General features: G+C 34.5%; 1 protein-coding gene across 7 annotated transcripts in view; it reads right to left on the minus strand.

Moving 5' to 3' along the window:
• LOC110451185 (ceramide glucosyltransferase-like) overlaps positions 1–21,413 on the minus strand; it is a 68,428-nt gene that overhangs the window by 8,019 nt on the left and 38,996 nt on the right. For 6 of the 7 annotated variants that reach the window (XR_002463044.1, XR_002463043.1, XR_002463042.1 and 3 more), the window contains exons 3-11: positions 16,730–16,849; positions 13,749–13,763; positions 9,272–9,413; positions 5,307–5,409; positions 4,619–4,720; positions 3,714–3,829; positions 3,209–3,387; positions 2,733–2,819; positions 1,831–2,023 (exon numbers count right to left, since the gene is read on the minus strand). Coding sequence is in view for 4 of the 7 variants with exons in the window: in XM_021499059.1 (XP_021354734.1) it covers positions 1,831–2,023; positions 2,733–2,819; positions 3,209–3,387; positions 3,714–3,829; positions 4,619–4,720; positions 5,307–5,409; positions 9,272–9,413; positions 13,749–13,763; positions 16,730–16,842 (1,050 nt within the window). In the remaining 3 variants the exon portion in view is untranslated. The remainder of the gene's footprint in view (positions 1–1,830; positions 2,024–2,732; positions 2,820–3,208; positions 3,388–3,713; positions 3,830–4,618; positions 4,721–5,306; positions 5,410–9,271; positions 9,414–13,748; positions 13,764–16,729; positions 16,850–21,413) is intronic. The other variant, XM_021499062.1, reaches the window with a different exon arrangement.

Raw genomic sequence — 21,413 nt, forward strand, 5'->3', positions numbered from 1 at the left:
TACATTAATGCATTAATGAAATTACACATGTACTTCAGAATTTGCTGCCTTTCAATTTTTGTCTGTGATTTTTGTTAGAGTTAAGGGTGTAAACTACCTTACACATTATACCTGTGATTTTTGTAAGAGTTAAGGGTGTATACTACTTTACACATTATACCTGTGATTTTTGTAAGAGTTAAGGGTGTATACTACTTTACACATTATACCTGTGATTTTTGTAAGAGTTAAGGGTGTATACTACTTTACACATTATACCTGTGATTTTTGTAAGAGTTAAGGGTGTATACTACTTTACACATTATACCTGTGATTTTTGTAAGAGTTAAGGGTGTATACTACTTTACACATTATACCTGTGATTTTTGTAAGAGTTAAGGGTGTATACTACTTTACACATTATACCTGTGATTTTTGTAAGAGTTAAGGGTGTATACTACTTTACACATTATACCTGTGATTTTTGTAAGAGTTAAGGGTGTATACTACTTTACACATTATACCTGTGATTTTTGTAAGAGTTAAGGGTGTATACTACTTTACACATTATACCTGTGATTTTTGTAAGAGTTAAGGGTGTATACTACTTTACACATTATACCTGTGATTTTTGTAAGAGTTAAGGGTGTATACTACTTTACACATTATACCTGTGATTTTTGTAAGAGTTAAGGGTGTATACTACCTTACACATTATACCTGTGATTTTTGTAAGAGTTAAGGGTGTATACTACTTTACACATTATACCTGTGATTTTTGTAAGAGTTAAGGGTGTATACTACTTTACACATTATACCTGTGATTTTTGTAAGAGTTAAGGGTGTATACTACTTTACACATTATACCTGTGATTTTTGTAAGAGTTAAGGGTGTATACTACTTTACACATTATACCTGTGATTTTTGTAAGAGTTAAGGGTGTATACTACTTTACACATTATACCTGTGATTTTTGTAAGAGTTAAGGGTGTATACTACTTTACACATTATACCTGTGATTTTTGTAAGAGTTAAGGGTGTATACTACCTTACACATTATACCTGTGATTTTTGTAAGAGTTAAGGGTGTATACTACCTTACACATTATACCTGTGATTTTTGTAAGAGTTATGGGTGTATACTACTTTACACAATATACCTGTGATTTTTGTAAGAGTTAACGGTGTATACTACTTTACACATTATACCTGTGATTTTTGTAAGAGTTATGGGTGTATACTACTTTAAACATTATACCTGTGATTTTTGAAAGAGTTAAGGGTGTATGCTACCTTACACATTATACCTGTTATTTTTGTAAGAGTAAAGGGTGTATACTACTTTACACATTATACCTGTGATTCTTGTAAGAGTTAAGGGTGTACAATACCTTACACATTATGCTTGTGATTCTTGTAAGAGTTAAGGATGTATACTAAGCTTACACTTATAATTTGTGATTTGTATAAAAACGATACATATCTAGGACAGTAAAGACATCTTTTAACAGCAGTGTGGTCACCACTGGACCAAGAAAGTGTATCAATGTTCCCATAACATCGAGTCTGTATAGGTCATTTTATAGTTTATACTTAGGGCAAACGGCAATATCACATGATATTAAGAGAACTTGATATCAATAGTCTTTATCGCATATTTTTGTACCATGATATGATACTAACCACCAACATGAATGATATCAAGTTAAGTCTTAAGGCATTATATCTATTTCTATGATGTATGACAAAATTGTGTCTACAGAGCGATAAATGGTGTTTTATGATTCCATGATACTTTCCATAAAGGGATATCAAACATCGTGGCATTAAGTGGAGTTTATAAAATTTACCTGAACCATCCTTAATTGTAAATAATCCACCCACAGCATTGCCAACACGTGGATAGGGAAAAAATAATACATATGAACTCCGAAGAAATGGTAGAAGGTCCATCCTCCAATAAGGCCAGAGGGAACGCAATCAGATAGAGGTTCTAGAAAACCTGCTACCAATGGTATCATGTTCAGGCGAAGTCTGGTCCACCTGACACACAAAAAATGTACATTTTTACTACAGGTGATTAATCTAGCTGATTAACAGATTAAACTTGACCTGTAAGCCAATGACTAACTTACAGACCTTAAACTGTTATATTCCTTGCTCATTTATAGGTAAGTATGTCCTCCTAGACAGAAATTCATGGGAGTAGTTTATCTGATTAACTTATATAACTACTGTATATATACATATATAATTACTGTCTTCAACAGTAAATAAGCACCCCTCCCATTTTTCGACATTTATTGAAATTATATGAAAATAATAAATCACACATTACTTATCTGACCATTCTGTCTTTAGCTACTTGACCATTCACTAACTGACCCCAAGTTACTTACCTGACCATTCTCTAACTGACCACTAGTTACTTATCTGACCATTCTGTCTTTAGCTACTTGACCATTCACTAACTGACCCCAAGTTACTTACCTGACCATACACTACCTTGCCACAAATTACTTACTTGACCATTCTGTCTTTAGCTACTTGACCATTCACTACCTGACCACAAATTACTTACCTGACCATTCTGTCTTTAGCTACTAGACCATTCACTACCTGACCACAAATTACTTACCTGACCATTCTGTCGTTAACTTTATATTTGACCATTCTCTGACCACAAGTGACTAACCTGACCATTCTGTCTTTAGCTACTTGACCATTCACTACCTGACCACAAATTACTTACCTGACCATTCTGTCTTTAAAAGCTCGTAGTGTAAGAGAAGCTATATTTTGTTGTGCTGGGTATGCTGATAGTACAAGTTTATGACCTCTGGAAAAATAAGAGCTAGTTTTAAAATTAAATCCAAGGTGTCCACTACGAGACATAGATTTTGAACATTAATTTACAAATCCAACGAGATAACAAAATTATGATTATCCAACTGCTTTTACAGGGATACCAGCAAATCAAATGATTAAAAATCTTTTCATTTTTTCTTCCATTTAATACTGTACATAGTTAAAGGGAGGTCATTCTAACAGGTATCATATGTTTTTTTAGTGTGAAACTCTTTTAAAAAGGAGATACATTATCAGATATAACATGACATCCTTAAATGAAATTTAGTGTCTGTATAAACAAGAATTTCGATCTGGTATCTTATCCATTTCAAGTTTTGGGCTTTAATAGTTGATTTTTACTGAAAAAAACAGACTTACTTTTCATGTAATGCTGATGTGAGAAAGAAATCTTCGGCGAGGTAGCGTCCATAATAATTGAGCCCCTTCAACTCGTCTAGGAGGGATTTTTTAAACATATAGGACATGCCAGTACAACAGCACAGCCCTAGAGTATTGAAGGCTGGGTAGAACCTCGCCATAGCACACCCAAAGTAAATCTGTAATAATGAACAAAATCCAGATTTGTAACTCTAGCTTGAATTTTTACGAAAACAATACCGATTAATTAATTAATGTATATGTAAAATCGGTAGCTGAAAACTTATGAAATGAAACTTTAGTCTATTTGAAACCTGGAAAATTATTAAAAGAAATTACAGTGACACATGTCCAGTGAACCTCAGAGAACATACGAAATTAAAAAGCTTATTGTAGTACATGTGTATTGATATTTGATTTTCATAAAGGATTACAGCAATTTAAAAAAAAATATATTAATTAGGAATAAGAACATATATGAGAAAGAAAAGTTAATAGGGCCAACCTTTTCTACAGCCGCGGCAAATCCACTAATATCGGTGGTAAAAGGCATCTGGTGAACAAGAGCTACACTTGGGTGTTGTAACTTGGACGCCATGTCAACAATTATATCTGTATTAGCTACAAACAAACAATATTACAGTAAGGCTTCAGTAAACAAGAGGCCCAATGGGTTTGTATTGGCTAAAAACAAACAAAAGACTTTGATAAACAAGAGGCCAAATGGGTCTGCATTGGCTAAAAACAAACAATACTACAGTAAGCCTCGGTAAACAAGAGGCCCAATAGGTCTATGTGCTGGCACCAAAAAACAATGTTATATAACAGGAAGACTTCCGTAATGAAGAGGTCCAATGGGCATGTGCTGTTTATAAACAACTTTACACTTGCAATACAGTGGTAAGGCTTTTATAAACTCAAGGAACCTCTGTTGTCTACAAGTAAATCAATGTAATACAAGAGTGAAGCCTCAGTAAACAACAGGCCCATTTGGCCTGCACTACAGACAAACTTCTATAAACAAGAGGCCTAAGGGACCTGTACTGACAACAAACAATGTGATACAATGATACAGCACCTATAATTTTCAAAAGGCCCAGAAGACATCATCCTCTAATTTTAAATCTGACTACAGAAAATAATGCTTTGACATTTATAGTTGCGTCATCCAAAAACCTTATGCTGAATTTTGAAATATGGACAACAAATTATACTTTTTTTTGTGCAAGTGAGTATGTGTGTGAGGGGGGGGAACAAGATATGCAAGGTTCCAATGGCCTGCACACAACTATCAATGATAAGAGGATAATTTAAATAGTGTCCTTACATTGAACTGTTATATACAGTACGACTATAAGGAATGTCAGAAACTCAATTTGAAGTTAAGTCTAACACATAAGGCAATATTACCTTTGATACGACTGGTGCAGATCCATACACAGTCATACTGGGCATTGTCATAGCCAGGAGCCATGTTGAATACCATGGGGTTCACGATGCCCTCTTTTCCACCTGTTCAATACATAAAAAGAACTGGATGAAAAGTCAATGAAAATATTGCCTACAGTTTCAAACTGTTAGTCCAAACATTTAATTTTTTATTTCCAAATAGTAAATTATCTGATTTAAAGTAACACATCTGGTATGTCATGTTTGTGATTTCCACTTTGTGGTCAAAGATATATAATTGATTTTAAATACATAGGATGGGAACTTCATAAGTTTGATTTGACCTATGACCTCTTGAAATGGGAAGCTTTAATCCTTGCGACAAGAACTTTGCTATGATAAAAAGTTTCTGCTTTTAAACTGTAGTATATTTGCTATAGGCCAAATATGTGTGATAGCGGAGTTTCATTTAGATGTATTTACTTGTTAAGATCTAATTGCCCAGACATAAAAAAAATATTCAAATTTGTAATAATTAATCATGACCTTGACCTTGGACAGCAGAGTAAACGTCACAACAATGGCGGTATAACCCATGTGAATTGTTTCAATAATATGTCAACTGTACTATAATGTAAACATGCAACATTCCAGGGTTAAAAAGAAGGATAATTGTCTATCTTACTCAAACATCTCAAATAAAGTTTACCTGTAAATATTTTTGCGTCGACATGTGGAAATTTTTCTATAAGTCGCTTTACAAGATTTATGGCTGGATCCTGGTCATCGGGAAAACAAAATAACAGCTCAAACTGAAATTAAAAACCAAAACAACATAAGGAAAATCTCTTTATTTTTCCCCTTATTTTATTTCTTAATATTTTTTCAAGACCAAGCACTACCTCAAAATGAATTTAACATGTGCTGAAATGAAATGATCAACTAAACAATATAATTCATGTTTCATTACATCTCCAGCACACATGCAGGCATACACACATAGAGGGATATTAGCCAGGTGGCATAGGACTAGTAGTTAGCGCCTGATAAGGCAGCTCCTGCGAATTCCTCAAAATTGTATTGGTTCAATGTATATGCTAATTTTATTAATTGTATATCTATGTACTGTAAAGTGCTTTAGGGTAGCTTATGTTAGCTAGATAGGATGCTATATCAAATGCTGTATATTATTATTATTATAAATGATAAATTCTGAAAATGAAATTATTGTAATGGCAGTGGTGATCATACTATTGCAGTGTTATTTTCCGGTATCCACAAATATACACCTAACAGATCTTACTCTAGCTTCTGATCCTAAGGTGATGTTAAATATCCTGAAGTCACTCTAGCTTCTGATCCTAAGGAGATGTTAAATATCCTGAAGTCACTCTAGCTTCTGATCCTAAGGAGATGTTAAATATCCTGAAGTCACTCTAGCTTCTGATCCTAAGGAGATGTTAAATATCCTGAAGTCACTCTAGCTTCTGATCCTAAGGAGATGTTAAATATCCTGAAGTCACTCTAGCTTCTGATCCTAAGGAGATGTTAAATATCCTGAAGTCACTCTAGCTTCTGATCCTAAGGAGATGTTAAATATCCTGAAGTCACTCTAGCTTCTGATCCTAAGGAGATGTTAAATATCCTGAAGTCACTCTAGCTTCTGATCCTAAGGAGATGTTAAATATCCTGAAGTCACTCTAGCTTCTGATCCTAAGGAGATGTTAAATATCCTGAAGTCACTCTAGCTTCTGATCCTAAGGAGATGTTAAATATCCTGAAGTCACTCTAGCTTCTGATCCTAAGGAGATGTTAAATATCCTGAAGTCACTCTAGCTTCTGATCCTAAGGAGATGTTAAATATCCTGAAGTCACTCTAGCTTCTGATCCTAAGGAGATGTTAAATATCCTGAAGTCACTCTAGCTTCTGATCCTAAGGAGATGTTAAATATCCTGAAGTCACTCTAGCTTCTGATCCTAAGGAGATGTTAAATATCCTGAAGTCACTCTAGCTTCTGATCCTAAGGAGATGTTAAATATCCTGAAGTCACTCTAGCTTCTGATCCTAAGGAGATGTTAAATATCCTGAAGTCACTCTAGCTTCTGATCCTAAGGAGATGTTAAATATCCTGAAGTCACTCTAGCTTCTGATCCTAAGGAGATGTTAAATATCCTGAAGTCACTCTAGCTTCTGATCCTAAGGAGATGTTAAATATCCTGAAGTCACTCTAGCTTCTGATCCTAAGGAGATGTTAAATATCCTGAAGTCACTCTAGCTTCTGATCCTAAGGAGATGTTAAATATCCTGAAGTCACTCTAGCTTCTGATCCTAAGGAGATGTTAAATATCCTGAAGTCACTCTAGCTTCTGATCCTAAGGAGATGTTAAATATCCTGAAGTCACTCTAGCTTCTGATCCTAAGGAGATGTTAAATATCCTGAAGTCACTCTAGCTTCTGATCCTAAGGAGATGTTAAATATCCTGAAGTCATTCTAGCTTCTGATCCTAAGGAGATGTTAAATATCCTGAAGTCATTCTAGGATATAAATATCAAAGCTCTGACAATGAAAAAAATATTTAGAGCATTTTTTCATTGAAAACAAATTGCTCAATGACCATCTTTATAGGATACAACAAGTGCAGGGCTAAACCTTACTGCCAACTTTGGTGATTATTAAGAATGTATTTAGTCAGGTGAAGCCGCCATTTTCTCCTTCCATGGGAAAACTTCAGGAAAAACCTTGTACAATGGTATTTTCATACGACAAGGAATTTTAGTATAAAGAATACAGCTATCTATGTACAAAATGTAGTATAATCAGGATTTCTGAAATAGAGTTTGCAATACCTTAAAATCTTGTTATACTGCCACAATATGCAGAGAGAAATTTTGGCATTATAAAGGTGTTTGGCAATAACCTGAGGGACACAGTGACAATTTCATAAAGGGGTTCTTAAATAAGGAACATTGAATATTAAGTATGTTGGCAGTAAACGAGGTGGTAAATGAATGAGGGGCATTATTTAGAGGTTTGATTGTCGGTAAGAATGAAATGGTAAGAATAATCTATTAGTTTAAATACCGACTGAAATATTTGTCGTAAGAATAGAATAAGAAATTTACAATCAATTTAATCATTTAAATGTCTATACTAAATACAGATCAAGTTAAAGCACCTGGTGCGATTCCAGTGCGATTGATTTTATGGAATACTGCCAGAGTGCAGTCATACTGGGTTAACAGACATTTAGCAGACTCTGATCAGCGGTGACTTTGCCTATGGACATGTCGGGACATTTAAACCATAATCAATACTGCAGCTAATAACAAAACCTGTACTACAAAAGCTCAGGGAAAATATTGTACACTCATCTATACAAAACGGTATAAAACTTATGTTATTTTCTCAGATCAGAATGCATGTGGTGTGGAGTTAAGGGGTTATTTGTAGACATCTGTTGCGATTTCTATTCCCAGCTAATGGATATACTCGAGTGTGAAAGTCTGTCTGCATCACAGCGAATCACAACAGTGTTCAATATTTATAAATCTTTACTATTCTATTGATCTTTAATTGGACCCTGCCATTGATGTAGGTCTGATGTCCGGGGTCAGAGGTCAGATTGGATCAATGAAGAATTCATTATTTGATGGCTACAGTCCCATTCCTCAGCTTCAGACAACAGCTGTTAGACTGAATTCCCAGGGCAGTTCCATCATTCTCACCTTGGGTCAAACGTTAGGGGACAATAAATGTCAAATTTAGAACTCACCCTGGGAAGAATCAGGGTTAAGTGAAAAATGCCTTAGTTCTACTGTAGTGACAGAACACAGGAGTTCTACTGTAGTGACGAAAGGAATAATCCCTTAAGACAGGTTATACTTTAGTGATAGAAGGAATGGTCCCTTTAAACAGGTTCTACTGAAATGACAGAGGGGTCATTTCTCGAGTAAGGTTTTGTAGTGACAGAAGGAATGGTCCCTTTAGACAGGTTCTAATGAAATAACAGAGGGCTTGTCTCTTGAAAAAGGTTCTTTTGTAGTGAAGGAAGGGTGGTCTCTCAAGAAAACTTCTGCCGTAGTGACTGAAGAGATCATCCCTTGATACAGGTTCTATTACAAATACAGCAGGGTGATCTCTTGAAAAAGGTTCTGCAATGACAGAATGGTGGTCTCTAAAAACAGGTTTTACAACAGTGACAGAATGGGTGTGCTCTCAAGGCAGGTTCTACTCGAATTACCAGAGGGGAGAGTCGCTCCATAAAGGTTTTGTAGTGATAGAACGATGGTCTCTTGAGACAGAAGTTGTGGTCTCTAAAGACAGGTTCTACTGTAGGAACAGAAAAATTGTTCTCTAAAGACAGGTTCTACTGTAGTAACAGAAAAGTTGTTCTCTAAAGACAGGTTCTACCGTAGTAATAGAAAAGTTATGGTCTCTAAAGACAGGTTCTACCATAGTTACAGAAAAGTTGTTCTCTAAAGACAGGTTCTACTGTAGTAACAGAAAAGTTGTTCTTTAAAGACAGGTTCTACCTTAGTAACAGAAAAGTTGTTCTCTAAAGACAGGTTCTACCATAGTAACAGAAAAGTTGTTCTCTAAAGACAGGTTCTACTGTAGTAACAGAAAAGTTGTTCTCTAAAGACCTCTCCGTCTGTCATATCAGTAGAAATACCTTTGGATATTGTATCCTAAAATGACTTTCGAGGTTTTCTTCCAAAAGTGGATCTAGGCCCATAAGAGGTTTGATGATGGACACACCAGGGTAGCTGTCTGTTGACAGGAAACTGTCCGATTTCTTGTGGAACAAGATCCGCCTGTAAAACACAACATATTTTGACATTTTTGTTAAATAGAATAAACAGGTTTTATTTGATATTTACTCATTTTGACCCTTTCACTACTGTAGACCATAATGGACTTATCCAGATCAATGCATGGTAGAGTTCATTAATCAAAGTTATATAGGGGTGAAAGGGCTAAATATCTATCAGGAAATCCTGTATACTTTGGAACCCAGAAATCTCAATATCTGAAAAACATTTTTTTTAATAACTGTAAATCATTACATTTTGTTGAGTATTAAGTGTTTATTTTAGTGAGTATTTATTTTCACAGTTGTTCTTTAAACTCAAATCATATTTATCCTGCAATACACCCAGGACCCCACTACGCTGTGAAGTAGACAGGGTTGTATGTACTATAGGACAATAAAATAGCAATTGTTAGCATAGTTACTGAACTGCAGTAAATATCGGTGGGCTTATTACAACAACAGAAAATATTTTGCTTGAATTAATAACAATTCAATGTTTGCCCAAAGATTGAATCTTCTCATGATTTACTATCAAAATAAAAACATCACCTAATATAATGTGGTTTACAAGATTGGTAGTCCTGTGCCAGTTAACAATAGGAAATGCTGGATAACTTTTTGAATTTTCTTTAAACATAACAATTTGGACTAACAATAAACCACAACCCTCAGACGACTTTCAGAATTTTAAATTTGATAAATATTTCCTGTTTTTCCATCCACTTATTTTTTTACAGTTGTTTTTGTGTAACATTATTTTCAATATGAACATTTAAATATCAGCTAATCAGCTAATTCTGGTAAATGTTTGCTATGATCAGTATCTATTTAGATGGGTTATTTGTTTTGGTCAATATGTTGTGAGTTGGAATTTTGTGAATATTTATTAATATTGGCGAGTACAAGTATCAATTTTGGGATTTTTTATTTTAGGATAATTGACTTTGATGTATATTTTGGGGAGGATCTATTTTGGCAAGTATTAATTTTGTGAGTATTTCGTGAGTTTCTATACAGAAAGGAATTAATATTGTGCCGATCTATTTTTGCAAGTATTAATTTTGTGAGTATTTTTGTGATTTTCTATATTGATAGAGTATTCATTTTGTGAGTATCTATTTTGGCAAGTATTGATTTTGTGAGTATTTTTGTGAGTTTTCATTTCGGTGAGGATTAATTTTGAAAAGATGTATCTTTTGACGATGTTGAAAATCATTTTGAATATGAATAATACTTAAATTCAAGTCGACACAAAACTTCCCAAGAATTTATCACTATACAGTAAAACATTGATACACTGTATAGTTGTTTAGTTTGCAGTCATCATGGTCAGAACTATTTCACAGGAGTCTAAAATCGTTCAACATTGCCTCAGGTCAAAATTTCGTGGTTACTGGCTTTTCCCTTATCATTCGTCCCCTTTGGGTAAATAATTATAAAAGGCACTGAAAAGTCCTAGAGTCATGGACATGACAAATTTACGGATGAATTTTGTATACCTTACCATGAGAGCTTGTTGATCAGAATGTGATACTTCATGTGCTGTAACAACCCTGGTAGGGTATACGTAGGGTTTGACATGTGCTGTAACAACCCTGGTAGGGTATAAGTAGGGTTTGACATGTGCTGTAACAACCCTGGGAGGGTATACGTAGGGTTTGACATGTGCTGTAACAATCCTGGTAGGGTATACGTAGGGTTTGACATGTACTGTAACAACCCTGGTAGGGAATACGTAGGGTTTGACATGTCCTGTAACAATCCTGGTAGGGTATAAGTAGGGCTTGACATGTGCTGTAACAACCCTGGCAGGGTATACGTAGGGTTTGACATGTCCTGTAACAATCCTGGTAGGGTATAAGTAGGGCTTGACATGTGCTGTAACAACCCTGGCAGGGTATACGTAGGGTTTGACATGTCCTGTAACAATCCTGGTAGGGTATACGTAGGGTTTGACATGTCCTTTAACAACCCTGGTAGGGTATACGTAGGGTTTGCCATGTGCTGTAACAACCCTGGTAGGGAATACGTAGGGTTTGACATGTCCTGTAACAATCCTGGTAGGGCATACGTAGGGCTTGACATGTGCTGTAACAACCCTGGCAGGGTATACGTAGGGTTTGACATGTCCTGTAACAACCCTGGTAGGGTATACGAAGGGCTTGACATGTGCTGTAACAACCCTGGTAGGGTATACGTAGGGTTTGACATTAAATTGGTATCAACACTGCCACAGTTTCACTATGGACAACTGGTTGAAGCTTGTTGACAGAGTTTTTGGGCTGTTAATGGGTAAGTATGTTGATGTATTTGTGTGCTTGTATATATTCACAGAGATTATAGTTCATTATGATAATATTTGCTGGGTATTTAATTTTGCATAATCTCTTATGACCTTAAATACCCCAGGAATATTATGAACTTGAATACAGTAATGCCCCCTCATTATTACTTACAATATAACACCAATATATAATATCATGATACAGCAAAAACATTATTATATTGTCCAAATTTTTTCTAACAAAAATATTGTCAAACTTCTTTTTAACAATAATATTCTGTTAAAAATATATAATGGGAAGAGATACAGCTTCAAGTATCTGTATTTATTGTGGTATCTTAAATTTAAATGAAGAAAGCGGTAACAATACACGGCAAGGAGAACTCTCCCAGGGGAGATAACTGTGAATAAAAAGCTTTGATTTTGAGAAACTAATAATGGGTGTTAGTAGCATAGATGTGCATGAAAATTATAGCAATTGTTTTCAAAAACATTTTTTCAGCATCAATGCCAATGAGGTTGTGATTTAAAATATAATCTTCAGGGAAAAACAACAAATTTCTGAGGTGTATGAAACATAACATTGTGTCAGGCCTAAGGCTGTAAAGCACCATTGGCGCCAATGGCCAAAGTAAAATATGATTGGAAATATGAATTTGCTATTTGTGAAATGCTGTACTGTCATACTACACAGTGTGACTCTGAACAGGAGCCCATGCCATTCATTAATTACATTTGGTGAAAATGAATCATAACTAAAAGCTAGCTCTGTTTGTACATGTACAAACCGTAACCAATATTGATATCCAGGACAGCTTTTAATGAAACCACCACAGACATTTCAACCCACCAGATTTCATGCATACTATTGTATTTCAATATTATTAATAAATTTCTGTGTAAAGTGAACAAAAATATCTGAAGCAGGCAAAGCTTACATTAACAAACTGAAAAAAATGTGAAAAAGTGAAAATATTTAAATTGTACAATCTGAATCATGCTAAATATCAAATGGTTTTTTCTTCTTTCCTTTTTTCTTTCTTTCCTAGCATTGTGGCAAAAAAAACACCAATAAACTTGAAAAATACATCACAACCCCATGTTTGCAAGACTGAAGATTTTCATCTTCAAATGTGTTTACTGTACGCTGAGTACTATTATATATAACTGTTGTTACAATTAGCTAATAACTTTATTATTAAATTTGATTATTTTGTTATTTAAATTAAAAACTTCTTGACGAATCTTTAAAATTTCATACTATACAATTGATTTCGTCTTATTTAATTCTTTCAATTTAAAAACTGATCCACTTTTAAAGCTGCACGTCAAAACTTTCCCTTCTCATTGTTAAAATGAATATAAACATTACCCATAATCCTGCTCTTATGCGATGACCAAAATTGCCTCAATAATCTGTGACAGTTTTAACCATCATTTTAAAATTTGTTTTTATAAAATGAATTGGCATAGTCTGAAGGGATCAAGGGTAATTTGAATTAAATGTTTCTAATTTTTTAGTTTAAATATATTTTGTCTTGACATTTAAGTAAAATGATACGTGATTGGCTGTCATTGATTAGTTTAAACATATTTTTTATTGCCTTGAAAATGACAAAAAGGATTTGGCACAAGTTCTTACAACTCAATTAAGCCATCTCCTAACTTAAATACATTTTACGTACATCATAGCTGTCATAACATGTCCCTTTTTTTTTTTTTTTTTTTTTTTAATTTAAGTTGAATTAACAAAATAGGTTGTTGACGACTGTTTCTCTGTACCCAACCTACTCATAGAGAATTAACCGAGGTTTTCACACAGATAAAGAAAATTTAATTCTCCGAACATGATGTAATTGATTAGTAAGAGCACATCTGATTGGCCCAATTGCATGGTAAGTGATGGTAATTAGATGCATACAAGGCAAGAGGCTTAATTAAGCAGATTAAAATGTGATAGATAAACAATTAGAAACCAATTAAAGCCACAGTGTGTATAAGGTACAGTTAGTCAACCACAGGACACAGCTGGAAATAGCAAGTGTTATATACCTCCTCAAACAAAACCTGAAAAACAGCAAGAACACATTGGTCACCATAGCAAGCATCGTCATGTGGATACTCGGGTTTCGTGATGAACCGTGACAGGTCATCCAGTCAAAAGTTCCCTTCTGAAACCCTACACAAGATTTTTACACAGCATCCACGTAAATCTCACTTGTTCGTGAGCACTTACTTTTGCAAAAGTTCTTACAAAGACAAATCTTCAACGATTTGAATTCAAAAACTGAAAATGACCACTATGTGTTCTTTGTTAAATTGTGTATTAACAGATAAAGTAAACCTGCTCATGCAATCATCTGTAGTAAGAGACCACTTTAATGTACCAAACTGAAGTGATTTCATTGTGAATTGAACCTGTATTAAGAGGTCACCTGTGTTAAGTGACCACCTGTATGAAGATATCACCTGTGTTAAGAGACCACTTTAAATGTTCCCAATTGTAGTGATTTCATGGTGATATGAACGTGTATTACGAATCCAACTGCCTTAAGAAACCATATTTTGGACTTACTAAGGGTGGTCTCTTTATACAGGTTGGACTGTTTGAGCTTTAAATTAGCAATAGCCTCTCCTTGCGAATTGGAATTTATACAAAAAATAAATAAGTGATTTGATACATTATAACCCTTACTGCTATTGTATTCAGTACACATACCCTCCGACCCTGCAGAAAATCTTTAAGGTTCCCTGTACCACTGCCCGATGCTATAACTAAGTATACTTGACTTAAGCCTTGATAAATCATTTCTGAAAAGAAAACTTTACCTTGTGGGGCATTTATGAAGAATAATGAGGATGAAATAAACAAAATATAATCAACAAGATTGTTTCGATTATAAAAAGTTCAGCGAGACTGGACTAGGATTCGAACCCTGGACTTCAGATTGTTATACTATCGATGTAATTAAGCGATTGAGCAACCTGGTCAACCAAGTGAACCAACCCAAATGAGCTACAGTTATAATTAAATGGAAGTTAAGGGGAGGTTACTGTGTATAGGAAAAATGACAGCACAGTGGGGCAGGGATCCTTAAACTTAATTATTACTATATACTGGTCTAACCTTTATAAAACCTCTAACCATAACACATTATCTCCTCGACCCTGTGAAATTTACATTGGATAGTAAATAATCACCCAACAGACTTATCTTCAATCTCCAAAGTGTTTTCAAATAGTCTCTGTATGTAATGCTGGTTAAAATATTCGCTTTCTTTGTAATAAAACATTAAGTACTCAATGGTATCCCTAATGCTCCATTAACATCTTCGTTGATGTATTTTTTCAAGAGAAAGATATTTTGACAGTTTTATCTGAAGAATATATTGATCTTCTATAGATAAATAACCTTGTGTTTAAAGACATTACTTATGACAATTAAGCAATTGTAATCTAGAACTAACTTTTAAAGAAAGATAAAACTTTTAAAAGGCCTTTAACTCATTCATCCCTGAAGACACATTTGAACTCTTCCAATTCAAAGGTTGGAATAGTTCTATTGAAATTTCGGGGGTGGATGAGTTAAAGCAGCCAAAGAACCTATAAATGCAATTTTTGAATTATTATATATCATATCTCTGAAAAACTCCATATTTCTACCACCATGTTCTGACCTGAGGACTCGGCACAGTAAACAACTCTCCACACATGTGTGAAAGCTTTAAGCTTAAAAAGTTGCAACATGATTCAGAAAATAAACAGGATTAGAACATCACTCTTCTTTCGAAATAAAACATTCATCTAACCTTTTGGAATTCACTTTCCATGTCAACCTTGAAATTACAAAACAAATCCATTGGACATCTGGATTAATGCCTCCTTATTAAAGCTAGTTTTCAACAGCAAAACGCCTCTTTTATATAAAAAAAAATTATCATTGCAAGGAGGCAACAGCGTTAAACCCTTTACAAACAAGCGTAGACTTTTATATTAATTGCAGTAAAATGTTGATATTAGTGTTTGATTGGATAAAAAAATAAATCAACAAATATATTTTGGTCTTTCCTGCCATAGGACAACCAGGATAGCTAAAAATCTTGTTAAAAGTAAAATCAGCCTAAATATGTGTTATTGTTAATCCAATGATACAAAAATCACCAAAAATCAGCAAGAACATCAAGTTTTTTGATATGTTAAAAGGCAATAGGACATCCTTTCTCCAAAGCACATGCTCAGTGACATAAATGTGTCCCTTATCCAACGTGTCAACACAAAAACAAGTTCCCACCTATATTATCTGAAATGTCTATAAGACAAACCCCTATACAATCTCAATGTTGGGCTAGTCTTTCATGACTTTAGTACATGGTCAACTAAATATTTAGGACTGCTGAGTCTAAATTAAGGCACATCAATATTTAACAAGGATGAAAAAATGGTGAGGAAATACAAGGGGAATAATTTGTGGTAACAAGGGAGATAATTCATGGAGAGCACAGACCTAATACAGAAATCATTTTAATTGCTAGAGGATGACAAGGGAGATATTTTTTTATGTATGAAGAAAACAAGGGAGATAATTTGTGGCATGAGAAGATATACCAAGGGAGATAATTTGTAGCATGAGCAGATATAACAAGGGAGATAATTTGTAGCTTGAGGAGATATATCAAGGGAGATAATTTGTAGCATGAGCAGATATAACAAGGGAGATAATTTGTAGCATGATCAGATAGTATGAAGAAAACAGGAGGGAAAATTTGTAAAAGGAACAGATATAACAAGGGAGATAATTGGTAGTGCGAGTGGATGACAAGGGAAATAATTTTATTATTTCAAGGATAATAACAATAAGATACTCGACAGGATAGAAAGTATGATGTGTTCGAATGATAATACTTATGATAGACTACCTAGAGAAAAGTAGCAGTATTATACATGGATATATAGGGTAATAATTTGAGAATCAAGTAAAAGCAATTCGCAATTAATCTGATAATAATTTCAATAGTAGGCTGTGTTAGACTTACGTTGTGATGATCGACACCAGCATACAGAACACCATGACACAGTAGCCGACAGTACACAGGATCGCGATAAAGAAGATGATGTAGGACTGCGTCTGCTCATCCAAGTAAAACATCTTGTGACTGTAAAACAGAATTGGAAGACGTAATTAATACAAATAACACAATGCAAATCCAACTGGAAGAGTTCACATGTGTGTTCAGGGGTAAATGAGTAATAAACACCACGTCCGATCTGACAGGTTATATGATAAGTACAAATTGACAAGAGCAATACGGTTTGACCAAATTTTTACTATACAATGTCAACACATATAGTTTGATAACAAAATTGAACAGCTCTGATTACAACTCGCACCAATCAAGTGGAAACCGCGAACCATATATTTTGGCAAGTGATCAGGTATACGTAGATACCAATATAGGTGGGTGAATCATGATTTATGACTCTGTCACATCATAAACTCATTTAGAAACATGCAGCACCTGAAAATTTCCAAATCAAAGTAGATCAAATACGATTTTAAAGACACACAGACTCAACATGAAATGCTCCTTGACAAGTAAGTCATGTGTATTGGAGTATAAATTGCTGATCAAAAATAAAACCAGGAGGTCAAAATGACAAATCACAACCGGTCAGGAAGTAGTTCGACACATCTAGCTGTCGTACGCTTAATCACCCGTCCCCGTGTTTGTTCAGCTTCACTCAACCCTTAGATTGTACACAGTACACCCAAGTGGTATACCTTTGTTGTTTTTAAGACTTATAATATAAGTATATTCAATGTTAACTGCTATAAAAGCAAGACACATTCCTTGTTGTTAATTTCAAACAGATCATTTAAGTATAAATCTTGTTTATGTCTATTACAATTGGGTAGTGATCATGAAATGCTTGTCTTGGGACGAAATGAAATGTAAAATGGTTTATTGTTGATGTGTCTCAAGATCAACTTGATTTATCACCATAAATGATTGACCAAAGCATTACTCAATCCTAAATTTCAATTAACTCCATTGGTTGATACCTGGATCTTGTGTGAAATCTTGACTGAACAATTCAGTCTAACTCCCCCTGGGACTGAACAATTCAGTCTAACTCCCCCTAGGTCTGAACAATTCAGTCTTTACTGCCCCCGGAGACTAAACAATTAAAGTCGAACTAACCCCCCACCCCTTTTGGACTGAAAAATTCAGTATAACAACCTTTTGGAACCAACCAGTAGCTCTGGACTCCAATATATCAAGCTTGTTAGGTTATTAATGATATGTTAGGTAAACATTTTTACTGCTGATATTTTCACAATTATTAACACTGAAAACAAAAAATAGATATCCACAGAATTTAAATTGACTTGTGGTCTTCAAATAAACATACAAAAAATTCCTTTTACATATATTCAGGGCAAAAAACAAAACTTAGCATATCATTTACCTATTAGTTGAAGTTTGATATTCAATTATTCTTTTTCATTTCTAATTAAAACTAGTGTTCAAAATTGTCAAAATACCCTAAAAATGTACCCACCCTGAAATTTTCATACATGCTACAGGAATCATATATTTTTTTGTCTGGCCTTTTATTTAATGAATTGAAATATACCACTGACATAAGAATAGTAATAAAAGAAAATATCCAGAATTGATGCTTAATTATTGATATTTTAGAATGAAAATTAACAGATCACATATTTAACATCCAGCCTGGGAAAGCTCTTTTGCAGGGACAGTCAACCATAGAAAATTGAAAGGCTGGAATATATTTAAAAAAATCAGTGGAGCATGACAACTTCCTGAGTAGACAGGGTCCGAATTTTACAGGTTAGACACACCATAACTTGACTCATTCACCCCTGAAATTTCATAATGGACTATTCCAACCTTTCAATTGGAAGAGTTCACATGTGTGTTCAGGGGTAAATGAGTAATAAACACCACGTCCGATCAGACAGGTTATATGATAAGTACAAATTGACAAGAGCAATACGGTTTGACCAAATTTTTACTATACAATGTCAACACATATAGTTTGATAACAAAATTGAACAGATCTGATTACAACTCGCACCCATCAAGTGGAAACTGGGAACCATATATTTTGGCAAGTGATCAGGTATACGTAGATACCAATATAGGTGTGTGAATCATGATTTATGACTCTGTCACATCATAAACTCATTTAGAAACATGCAGCACCTGAAAATTTCCAAATCAAAGTAGATCAAATACGATTTTAAAGACACACAGACTCAACATGAAATGCTCCTTGACAAGTAAGTCATGTGTATTGGAGTATAAATTGCTGATCAAAAATAAAACCAGGAGGTCAAAATGACAAATCACAACCGGTCAGGAAGTAGTTCGACACATCTAGCTGTCGTACGCTTAATCACCCGTCCCCGTGTTTGTTCAGCTTCACTCAACCCTGAGATTGTACACAGTACACCCAAGTGGTATACCTTTGTTGTTTTTAAGACTTATAATAGAAGTATATTCAATGTTAACTGCTATAAAAGCAAGACACATTCCTTGCTGTTAATTTCAAACAGATCATTTAAGTATAAATCTTGTTTATGTCTATTACAATTGGGTAGTGATCATGAAATGCTTGTCTTGGGACGAAATGAAATGTAAAATGGTTTATTGTTGATGTGTCTCAAGATCAACTTGATTTATCACCATAAATGATTGACCAAAGCATTACTCAATCCTAAATTTCAATTAACTCCATTGGTTTATACCTGGATCTTGTGTGAAATTACTATAAAGGTCAATTAATAAGTCCTGAAGGTCACAACGTATCCTTCAAGGTCGTACACAACAACTTCATTTTATCACCTGGTTAATTGGACTACCTGCATTTGGCCAAGGTACCCTACAAAGGAGAGCTACTCAACTCATTCACCCCTGAAATTTCATAATGGAACTTTAATTTCAACCTTTGAATTGGAGGAGTTCAAATGTATCTTCAGGGGGGAATGAGTTAAAGTAATTTGCAGTGGATTCACAATATCTAACTGACATGTTGTAAACAAGGTTGTTTAATGCACAAGAATGATTGCATCATGGCAAAAATTGATTTTGAGATAAAACTTTATAAATATGCCAATGACTATTTTGGCCAATGTAATATGTAACATATCGCTCAGAATAAGGCTACAGGGTTGATAAACCATTCAGTGACTGACTCACAACACACTGTACATATGCTTATCATCGACTGACAACAATAGATGTATCTTATTGGCTCGCAGAACACTGTGTGCATGCATCTTATTGACTCAAAAAACTGTGCATGCATCTTATTGACTCAAAACACTGTGTGCATACATCTTATTGACTCAAAACACTGTGTGCATACATCTTATTGACTCAAAACACTGTGTGCATGCATCTTATTGACTCAAAACACTGTGTGCATACATCTTATTGACTCAAAACACTGTGTGCATACATCTTATTGACTTGTATATGGCAAGTTCTTAACTCAAACAACACTTATATATATATGTGGCCCATACAGAAAAATCTAACTTTTGCACATGAGAAACTAATGAGCAGCAGAAATAAGTTAGAAATGTATGCAAGTTTAAAGTTTGCACATGAGATTCCAGTTTGTTTATGTCAGCAAAGAAATTGTTCACTTGTAATGCTCATTTTCAATTATTTCCTCACGTGAGAAAAATAATCTTACACATTAGTTCAGGTTAGGAAATCTCTGCTCACATGAGTGACCTACATTATAACTTATCTTTATATATAAGTAACAAGTATTTCCCTCTCAAACTTTAACGGCCATTTATAAACTTGGCAAAATGGCTCACACTTGAATGCTAATAGCTCCAGGATTAAATGGTATTTAAGGATAACGGTGACAAGAGGTGATACCATTACTGTATACAGGAATCAATCAGGTAATTTACTTCGTTTTTGCACGTTTTTACTTATTCACCCCTAGAAACACATTAAAACTCCTCCAATTCAAAGGTTGGTATAGTTCATTATGAAAAGAAGGGTGTCTATTTTTTTGGGCCCCGGTATATTCAGATTTTCACCTCCTTATTTTGTTCAAAGATGTCCTATTGTATGACATACCGAAAAACAAAGGTAAAACTTTGACCGAAAGTGGGTTTCAGGGGGTACCAAGACGGGTATGGTAAATCACAAATATAGTTTGCTGTTTTCAAAATGAGCTTAAAAACCAAAATAATACCATTTCTGTTTTTGAAAACATGGATAAATTAGACAAGCATATGTAAGAGAATGAACAAGAGGCCCAATGGGCATGCATCGCTCACCTGGTATTAATCTCACACTTGTAAACTTAAAAGTGGACTAAAATACAGCAACAGGCAGAATATCAGTGTGACCTTGAATGTCAAACAATGACATTAGGTTGAAAGTGGGTCAAGGTCATTCATTGGAACAAATTTGGTAGCCCTGATTGCTACAGGCCAAATATCAGTACCCTGGGCCTTTTGGTTATTGAGAAGAAGTTGTTTGAAGATTTTAAGACATTTGACACCTGTGACCTTGAAAGTTGGTCAAGGTCATTCATTTGAACAAACTTGGTAGCCCTTCATCCCAGCATGCTACTGGCCAAATATCATCACCCTGGGCATTTTGGTTATTCAGAAGAAGTTGTTTAAAGGTTTTAAACATATTTGACCCCTGTGACCTTGAA

The sequence above is a fragment of the Mizuhopecten yessoensis genome, unplaced genomic scaffold, assembly GCF_002113885.1.
Source record: "Mizuhopecten yessoensis strain PY_sf001 unplaced genomic scaffold, ASM211388v2 scaffold5875, whole genome shotgun sequence".
NCBI lineage: Eukaryota > Metazoa > Mollusca > Bivalvia > Pectinida > Pectinidae > Mizuhopecten > Mizuhopecten yessoensis.